This window comes from Chamaea fasciata, unplaced genomic scaffold (genome assembly GCF_029207755.1).
Source record: "Chamaea fasciata isolate MVZ Bird 193981 ecotype frontalis unplaced genomic scaffold, bChaFas1.0.hap1 SCAF_458, whole genome shotgun sequence".
NCBI lineage: Eukaryota > Metazoa > Chordata > Aves > Passeriformes > Sylviidae > Chamaea > Chamaea fasciata.
Genome location: NW_027094543.1, coordinates 21,260 through 30,951, shown reverse-complemented (window position 1 = coordinate 30,951; position 9,692 = coordinate 21,260). Strand labels below are relative to the sequence as shown.

The following is a 9,692-nucleotide window of genomic DNA, read 5'->3' as shown; positions in this document are numbered from 1 at the left end:
CCGGCCCCCCGGAGCCCCCAAAAAACGGGATAAAAATTAAAATGGGATGGGGAGGAGGAGGAGGAAGGAGCGGCCGAGGGAGGAAGGGGAAGGAGGAAGAGGAGGAGGATGGGGGGGGGGGGATGGAATTAGCGATAATTAAACATTCCCCCCCTAATTTGGGGCAGAAAAAGCGGATTTTTGAGCGACGCGGGGCGGACAGAATTACGAGGAAAAAAAGATAATAAAAGAAAAAAGCAGAGAGAGAGAAAACCAAGAGAAATAAAAGAAGAAACAGACACCTTTTATTTATTTAATTTTAATTTTTCAAACGGGCTTTTTGGGCGGTCACCACGGCAACAGAAACGCGCGCCGGGGGGGGGGGGAAGGGTGGAATTTGGGGTGAAAACCCCGAATTTTTTCACCGGGTTTTTTGGTTTTTGGGGTTTTTTTTCGCTTTTCCCTAAAATCTCGGTGAACGGAGGATCGGGGAGGGCTCGGGGCTTTGTTCAACGTGAAGGTCCCGGCCCGGAGCGGGCAGATGTCGCTGTTGCTCCATCGAGTCGCTCCCGGCGGCGACAAAACTTGACCCCCGGTGACGTTTCCGCCGTCTGAATCATCAAGGCCATTTTCAATCCTCATTGGCCTGAACATCACGTGGGGGAAGGGGGCTGAAAAAAAAAAAAAAAAGGGGAAAAAAAAGAAAAGGAGAAAGAAATAAAAAATTAAAAAAAAAAAGGGGGGGGGGAGGGTGTGTGGGGGGTGGAAAAGCGCGTGGGTAATTACACCGCTCCGCGCTTCTTTTTTTAATTTTTTTTCTCTCTCTCTCTCCCCTCCTCTTTCCCTTCCCACTCTCTCTCTCTCTTTTTTTTTTTTTCCTCCTCCTTCCCCCCCTTTTTTTCTGTACCAAAAAAAAAAAAAAAAAAAAAAGAAGAAGGAAAAAAAAAAAAAAAAAAAAAAAAAAAAAAGATGTCAGCCCCTGGCTGGAGGAGTTTTCCTCCCTGGGAGCGCTCGGGCTCCGCGAGAAAATGTCCTGTCCCAACGCCGCGTTCCTGATGGAGCCGCTGCCCCGGCACGACGACTTCCCCCCGCCGGGCCCGCCGCTCTTCGGCGACTTCGGGGCGACCCTCCCGAGCCTCCCCAAAAGCCCCGAGGCCTCGCTGGCACCCTCCTTCCCCCCGTACCTGCCGCAGCTCGACACCTGGGCCGACCCCAAAACCGCCTTTCGGATCGAACCCCGACCGCCGCCTCCCCAGAACGCGGCGAGCCCGCAGCCCGACGGGCCGAGGCCGCGGCAAACGCCGCCCGCCGCCGCCCGGCCCAGCTGCTCCTTCCCCGCCGTGAAGGAGGAGAGCGGCTGCTGCATGTTCGGGCCCCGGCAGAGCCCCCAAGGCCCGGGCCCGGCGCCGCCCTTCCCCGCGCCGCCGCCCGAGCCGCTCCCGCCGCCGCCGCCGCCGCCGCCGCCCGGGGCCGCCTTCTACGGCTACGCGGCGCCGGAGAAAAGCCCCGCAAAGGCCGAGGGGCGGCCGCCGGCAGCCGCGGGGCAGAGCCCCCGGAGCGCGGCGCCCCGCTGCCGAGGGAGCCCCGCCGCGACGGGCGCGGCCCGGCGGGAGCCGCCGCCGCCGCCGCCGGCCGGCGAGGTCAAAGCGGAGCGGGGCAGGGCGAGCGCGGCCCGGGCGGACGAGGAGCGGGGGAAGAGCGGCGACGCGGGCAGCACGGATAATTCCGACTGCGAGGCCAAAGGTAGGAGAGAAAACGGCTTTTTTTTTGGGGGGGGGGGAGCGTTGGGCTTGTTGGTTTTTATTTCCTTGAAGTTTGCCGGCGCGGTGGTGGGGTTTGGCGGTGGGCGAGTGGAATTCGAGGTGGAGTATTCAGGAACGCGCTCCCTTGGCTCCTTCACCCACCCGCCGCCTTCCCCCCAGCGGAAATTCGGGGGGTTAAAATTTGCGGGTGGTGAAGGGGGGGGGGGGGAAGAAAAAAAATCCCCCAAAATCTGGAATCGTGGCGTTAAAAAAAAAAAAAAAAAAATTATGTATGCGGGGTGAAAAAAAAGCCAAAAAAATTCCTGTAAATCTCAAATCGTGGTGGTTTTGGGGTTTTTTTTTTAATATCTGTATTTATATCGGTGGGTGTTTATAGATGTGGGAAAACAAACACACAAAATTTCCTCGAATCGTGGTGTTTATAAAGATTTATATTTATATCTGTGGGGAAATTAAACCCCCCCCCCAAAAAAAAATCCCTCGGGTGGTGGTGTCGAAAATATGTATATTTATAAATATTTGGATTTGTTTTTAGTATTGGAGAGAGGGACGGGAGCAGGGAGCGCGGAAGGAAATCTGCTTTGGGTGCCAGAGAAAGGCTGGAAAGTCGGAATTCGCTTCGCTTTGGAACCGTGGAGATTTTGGGGCTTTCTGGGCTCGGGGAGTGATTTTTTGTGTTTGTTTTTTTTTTTTAATTATTTTCCAGGCGGGGCGAACCCCGATTTTCGCCTTTTTTTTTTTTTTTTTTTAAATTCAAGGGGAAATTCTTCATTTCCGCGCGCGTGGCGAGAATTGGTTTCCTCTGGCCTTGGCTCGGGATCAAATAAAAATATAAAAAATTAAATTCAAATCATGAAAATTATGGAAAATAAAAAAGGAGCCGGGCGGAATCCGCGGCTCCGGGCGGGAATTGCGGCTCCTTCCAGGGCTGGGAACCGGGAGAGGGGAAAAAAAAAAACAAAACAAAAAAAAGCTTTTTTTTTTTTCCCTATTGAACTCTTTCTTTTTTTTTTTTTTTTTTTAATTTTGTTTTGTTCCCGGCCAACCGAGGTCTCGTTTGCGGAGGCGAAAAAATGTTTCTGTTGTGCTGAGCAGATGGTTTGGGTTTGGTTTTTATTTTATTATTTTTTTTCTTTTCGCCGAGGCGAGGCTCTGGCACGGGAAGCTGCTGGAGAGGGGCTGGAAAAAAAACCCCAAACACCCCAAATTCGGGATATTCGGGGTTTTTTCCCCTTTTTAATCCCCACCCGGGCGATTCCAGAGGCGGATTCAGACCGCGGGGATGATGGGAAGGGATGGATTGAGTTTTCTGGGGGGAAAAAACCCAAAACCACTCAATAAAATCCCGCTCGGATCTAAGCCTGGCTTTGCCTGTGCTCTGGGGATTAAAATATCCCAAAATCCAGGTCCCAAAAAAATAAACCCCAACAAAACCTCTCCAAAATCGGCCCTGACGGGAGCGGAACCCAAAAATCCACATTGTTTTAAACCCAGCTTTGTTTTGTTGAATAATTCCCCTTTCTGGCTTGGCTGGGGGGAAATGATTTTATCTGAGGGCTGAGCTGCGATGACGCCCCCCAAAAAAACCGAAATGGGAAAAAAAACACTAAAAAAAAACTCAAAACAAACCAAAACAAAGCGAGGGGGGGAAAAAAAAAGCAAAGTCAAGGTTATCAAAACCCCGCAAAATTCGACGCCCGCGCCGCCGCCGGGAGAGGTTTTGGTGGGAGATAACCCAAAAACAAATTAAAAAAAAAAAAAAGGAAAAAAAAAAAGGTTCTTTTGGGCTGGATTCGCGCTGCGGGCGGAAAGGACGGAAATGTCAGGAAGAAATAATAATAAATAGTAATAATAATAATAATAATAAAAAGGGGTTTGGGCGGCGTGGTGGATCGGAGGCGGTGGCGCCGCGTTGAGCGGATTTCGGAGCTTTTTTTTTCGGGGGGTGAAAATCTCGGTTTGGAGCGGTCGGAAGCGATTTTGGGGCGAATTCGGGCGATTTGTGGGTCGCGAGCTGCGGTTTGCGTTTCCGCCGAGCCCGGGTTTCGGTCGTTTGCTGTTGGATTTTAATTTAAAGATTTCATTTTCTGGCGGATTTTCAGCATTTTGGGGCGAGCAGCGCTCCCAGGTTTTGGGGTCACTCGAGGTTCCGGGGCCGAGCCCCGAATTTTCGGGGAATTCACCCAAATTTGGGGCCCGAGGATTTGTCCCGAATTCCCTCGAGTTTTCCCCGGGATTGAGGATTTTTCCCTCCTGGCGACCGAAGCCAAAGGTTCCGCCGGGGTCGATTTCGGGACGCGCGAAACTTTTCCCCGATTTCCCCCCAATTCCCCCCAGGTTGTTTCCCCTGCAGGGAAAGGCTGGAAATCCATTTATTTCCCCCCAAAAAACCCCCCCAAACCGCGCCTGGGAGCGCCGAGAAAGGATTTGGGGTTTTGGGGGTGATCTGGGGCTGCGGCGAACCCCGAAATCCCTCCCTGACCTCGGGGGGGGCGGTGTTAATTAGCGCTGTTTAATTAATTATCGCGGGGGAGGCAGGGCAGCTTCACCCCGCGAGCTCGGCGGGTTCCGCGCCCGGGCCACCGATGGCTTCGATAAAATCCTGGTTTTTTATCGCCTAAAAACCCCATTTTCGCCCCAAACCCCCTTTTCTGACCCCAAAATCCCGATTTGTCTCCTCCGAACTCGGTTCTTTTCCCTAAAATCCCCTTTTCTCTCCCCAAATCCCGATTTGTCTCCTCCAAACCCTGATTTATCTCCTCCAAACTCGATTCTTTCCCCAAATCCCCATTTCTCTCCCCAAATCCCGATTTGTCTCCTCCGAACTCGGTTCTTTCCCCAAATCCCCTTTTCTCTCCCCAAATCCCGATTTGTCTCCTCCGAACTCGTTCCATTTCCCTAAAATCCCCTTTTCTCTCCCCAAATCCCGATTTGTCTCCTCCAAACCCTGATTTATCTCCTCCGAACTCGATTCTTTCCCCCAAATCCCCATTTCTCTCCCCAAATCACGATTTGTCTCCTCCAAACCCTGATTTATCTCCTCCAAACTCGATTCTTTTCCCAAAATCCCCATTTCTCTCCCCAAATCCTGACCGATCTCCTCCAAACTCGATTCGTTTCCCCAAATCCTGATTTACCTCCTCTAAACTCGTTTCTTTTCCCCCAAAATCGCGATTCTTTCCCCCAAATCCTCATTTATCTCCTCCAAACTCGATACTCCCCCACCCCAAAAACCCTGATTTCCCTCCCCAAACCCTGATTTATCTCCCCAAACCCCGGATTTCTGTCCCCAAACCCCCATTTCTTTCCTCCAAACCAGATTCTTTCCCCCCAAATCCTGATTCCCGTCCCCTCAAACCCCGATTTATCTCCTCCAAATCCATTCTTTCCCCCCCAAAATACCATTTCCCTCCTCCAAATCCCGATTTTCCCCCCGAACCCCCACTTATCTCCCCATCCCATGATTTTTTTCTCCTCCATGCTCTATTCTTCTCCCCAGAATCCCCAATTCTCTCCCCAGATACCCAAATCCCGATTTCTCTCCCCAAAACTCGATTTATCTCCTCCGAATTCGGTTGCTTTCCCAAAATCCCGATTCCTCGCCCCAAAAATCCCAATTTCCCCTCCCCAAAATCCCGATTCCTCGCCCCAAAAATCCCAATTTCCCCTCCCCAAAATCCCGATTCCTCGCCCCAAAAATCCCAATTTCCCCTCCCCAAAATCCCGATTTCTCTCCCCGAAACTGGCTTGCTTTCCCCAAAATCCCAGCTCCCCTCCCCCAACCCCCCATTTCGCTCCCCAAATCCCCATTTTTCTCCCCAAAATCCCGATCTCTCCCCTCCCCGACCCGCGGCCTCGCGTCTCCTGTTTAACCCCTTCAGCTCCAGACGCCTCCTGCCCCGCACCGACCTCTTCCCTTAAACCCGACTTTGGGCCGGGAAACCTTGATTTAAACACGATTTGGGGCAGGAATCCGCATCCCTTTCACCCGATCTTCGTGCGGGGAAACGCCCGCTTCAGATAAACCAGATTTTCGAGCCGGGAAAACCTTTATTTTAACCCCATTTTAGTGCCTAAAAAGCCGTTTTTAAACCCCATTTTAGTGCCGAAAAAGCCGTTCTTTGAACCCCATTTTAGTGCCGAAAAAGCCGTTCTTTGAGCCCCATTTTAGTGCCGAAAAAGCCGTTTTTAAACCCCATTTTAGTGCCGAAAAAGCCTTCTCTAACCCCGGTTTCCGTGCCGAATAAAACTGTATTTTAACCCTATTTCCGACCCGAATAAACCCTCATTTAACCCCGATTTCCGAGGCGAAAGAAATCTAATTTAACCCCGATCTTCGTGCTGGAAAAAAAACCCCTTATTTCACACGGATTTCCTTGCCGAATAAACCTTTATTTCAACCTAATTCCGTGCCTAAACTCCCCCTTATTGAACCCGATTTCCGACCCGATAAAAACCTCATTTAACGCCGATTTCCGATCCTAAAAATCCTTCATTTAAACCCGATTTCCGAGCCGAAGGAAACCTTGATTTAACCTTGATTTCCGAGCCCAGACCCCGCCCCTTATTTAGCACCATTTCCGAGCCGAATAAACCTGCATTTTAACCCGATTTTCCATCCGAAAACACCTTTATTTCACCCCAATCTTCGTGCCGAAAAAACTCTTTATTTTAACCTCAGTTCCGAGCCGAAGGAAACCAAATTTAACCCTATTTCAGATCCGAAAAAAACCTCTAATTTAACCCGATTTCAAACCCGAAAAAATCCCTTTATTTAACCCGTTCTTCGAGACGAAAACCCCCTAATTTCCCCCCTATTTCCGACCCTACAATCCCCCTTTTTAACCGGATATTCGCGCCGAAAGAACCTTTATTTTAACCCTATTTCCGACCCTACAAACCCTTTATCTAAGCTTATTTCAGATCGGAAAAGAACCCTTATTTTAACCCGATTTTCGTGCCGAAAAAAACCCCATTTTTAACACAATTTTCGTGCCGAAAGCCCCTTATTTTAACCCGATTTCCCTGCCTATAAAAACCCATTTTCAACCCCATTTTCGTGCCTAAAAAAAACCCTTTTTAACCCGATTTTCGTGCCGAATCCCCCTATTTAAGGCCGAAAGCCTCCCGTGTTTGGGCTCGGGGTGTCCTCCCTGAGCCCCGCGATGCGTTCTTTGGCAGAGGAGCCGGACAAGGGCTCGGGGTGACCCGGACAAGGACACGGGGAGTGTCCCGGCTGAGCCCCGCTCTCTGTCCCCGGCAGAGCAGGACAAGGGCTCGGGGTGTCCCGGACACGGGCTCGGGGTGTCCCGGCTGAGCCCCGCTCTCTGTCCCCGGCAGAGCAGGCACAGAAGGGCTCGGGGTGTCCCGGACACGGGCTCGGGGTGTCCCGGCTGAGCCCCGCTCTCTGTTCCCGGCAGAGGAGGCACAGAAGGGCTCGGGGTGTCCCGGACACGGGCTCGGGGTGTCCCGGACACGGGCTCGGGGTGTCCCGGACACGGGCTCGGGGGATGTCCCGGCTGAGCCCCGCTCTCTGTTCCCCGGCAGAGGAGGCACAGAAGGGCTCGGGGTGTCCCGGACACGGGCTCGGGGTGTCCCGGACACGGGCTCGGGGTGTCCCGGACACGGGCTCGGGGTGTCCCGGACGCGGGCTCGGGGTGTTCTCCCTGAGCCCCGCTCTCTGTCCCCGGCAGAGCAGGCACAGAAGGGCTCGGGGTGTCCCGGACACGGGCTCGGGGTGTCCCGGACACGGGCTCGGGGGATGTCCCGGCTGAGCCCCGCTCTCTGTTCCCCGGCAGAGGAGGCACAGAAGGGCTCGGGGTGTCCCGGACACGGGCTCGGGGTGTCCCGGACACGGGCTCGGGGTGTCCCGGACACGGGCTCGGGGTGTCCCGGACGCGGGCTCGGGGTGTTCTCCCTGAGCCCCGCTCTCTGTCCCCGGCAGAGCAGGCACAGAAGGGCTCGGGGTGTCCCGGACACGGGCTCGGGGTGTCCCGGACACGGGCTCGGGGGATGTCCCGGCTGAGCCCCGCTCTCTGTTCCCGGCAGAGCAGGACAAGGGCTCGGGGTGTCCCGGACACGGGCTCGGGGGATGTCCCGGCTGAGCCCCGCTCTCTGTTCCCGGCAGAGGAGGCACAGAAGGGCTCGGGGTGTCCCGGACACGGGCTCGGGGTGTCCCGGACACGGGCTCGGGGTGTCCCGGACACGGGCTCGGGGGATGTCCCGGCTGAGCCCCGCTCTCTGTTCCCGGCAGAGGAGGCGGCCGAGGCCGACAAGGGCGCGGGGGGGACGTGGCTGACGGCGCGCAGCGGGCGCAAGAAGCGCTGCCCCTACACCAAGCACCAGACGCTGGAGCTGGAGAAGGAATTCCTGTTCAACATGTACCTGACCCGCGAGCGCCGCCTGGAGATCAGCCGCAGCATCGCCCTCACCGACCGCCAGGTCAAGATCTGGTTCCAGAACCGGCGCATGAAGCTCAAGAAGATGAACCGGGAGAACCGGATCCGGGAACTCAGCGCCAACTTCGGCTTCAGCTGAGCCCGGCCCGGCCTCTCCCGTCCCGCCGGGTCAAACCGCCGCTCTTCTCCCCGCTTTCGAAATTAGCTTTTTCTTTTTTTTTTTTTTTTGGCCGTTTAATCTGTATTTTTGTTATTTTTTATTGTTTTATTTTTAATTTTATTCCTTTCATTATTTTATTTTTTTACTTTCTTATTTTTATTTTTATAAATCTTCCTATATTTTTCTTTTATTTTAATTCTTCTTCCTTAATTTGTCTTTATTTTTATTATTTTCCTTTATTTTTCCTTTATTTTTCTTTTGTTTGTATTATTTTTTCCTATTTTTCTTTTCTTTTCACTATTTTCCTTTAATTTTTCTTTTATTTTTATTGTTTTTCTTTTATTTTTATGATTGTTCTTTTATTTTCATTCTTTTCCCGTTATTTTTATTCTTTTTATTCTTTTTTTCGTTCTTTTTTTTTGTCCCTTTATTTTTATAATTTTTTATTCTTTTATTTTTGTATTTAATAAATTTTTCCACTATTTTTTGTTATTCTGCGCTCATCATTTCGGTTTCCTTATTTTTAAAAATTCTTTTCTTTTAATCCTTTTATTTTTATCATTTTCTATCATTTTATTTCTACCGTTTTCTTTTTATTTTTTTAGTTATTTTATTCTTCTGTTATTTTGCTTTTATTTTTTTTATTTCCATCCCTTTATTTCTCATTCTTTTCTTTTTAATTTTTTTTTCCTCATTATTTTGTCGGTTCGGTTCGTCCCGAGCCCACCCCAACCCCTCACCCGCAAAAAAACCCCGAAACCGCCCGAAACGGCCGAAAAAATAAAACCGAACGAAAGGACCTCGAGTGGGTTTTGAGCTCTGAGGGGATTTTTTTGCACCCCGCGGTTCCTCGGAGGGAAACTCAAAGGTGGAGACGGTCGCTAAAAACGCAGAAAAACGCCCCAAAAATCACGACCTTATAAAATATTTAAGTTATTTCCAAAGCAGAAAGACTTTTCCCCCCCCAGGTGTGGTTTTGTTTTGTTTGTTTTTTTCTTTCTCATGTTTAGGAGGGAATAAAAGCATCCCGAAGTTGGTTCTTTATTTCATTTTATTTTATTTTTTTCTCCCCCGAATCCCACCGTAGCCTGCCTATTGTATAATAAAAACGGCGAGAAAAAAAAAAAAAAAACAAAAAGACCAAAAAAAGGGGAAAAAAAAAAAGAAAAAAAAAAAAGAGAAAGGATTTCATATCAGTGTCTGTAAATTCCAGTTGCAGTGGGGACATCTCCCGCCCGTAGTTGTGCAGTTCCTCCCAGGAAAAAAAGCGACGCCATCCATAAAAATAAAATATTTAAGGGTTAAGAGAAGGGGAAAAAAAAAAAAGGGGGGGGGAGGTGGGGTAAAGAAAAAAAGGGAAAAATAGAATTAAAAACTCGAGGAGTGACCTGG

At 50.8% G+C, this 9,692-nt stretch overlaps 1 protein-coding gene across 1 annotated transcript; it reads left to right on the top strand.

Moving 5' to 3' along the window:
* The first annotated feature begins 970 nt into the window (after positions 1–970).
* Positions 971–8,279, top strand: LOC136305509 (homeobox protein Hox-A10-like). Its single transcript, XM_066208754.1, has 2 exons — positions 971–1,722; positions 7,996–8,279. Exons 1-2 carry the CDS (start codon positions 1,008–1,010, stop codon positions 8,277–8,279), a joined length of 999 nt encoding a protein of 332 aa, XP_066064851.1. The 5' UTR covers positions 971–1,007.
* Positions 8,280–9,692: the final 1,413 nt, after the last annotated feature.

Coding starts and splice junctions, on each gene's coding strand:
- LOC136305509 (XM_066208754.1), top strand. CDS start 1,008: ATGTCCTGTCCCAACGCCGCGTTCCTGATGGAGCCGCTGCCCCGGCAC. Junction 1,723..7,995: donor TTCCGACTGCGAGGCCAAAG/GTAGGAGAGAAA, acceptor TGTTCCCGGCAG/AGGAGGCGGCCGAGGCCGAC.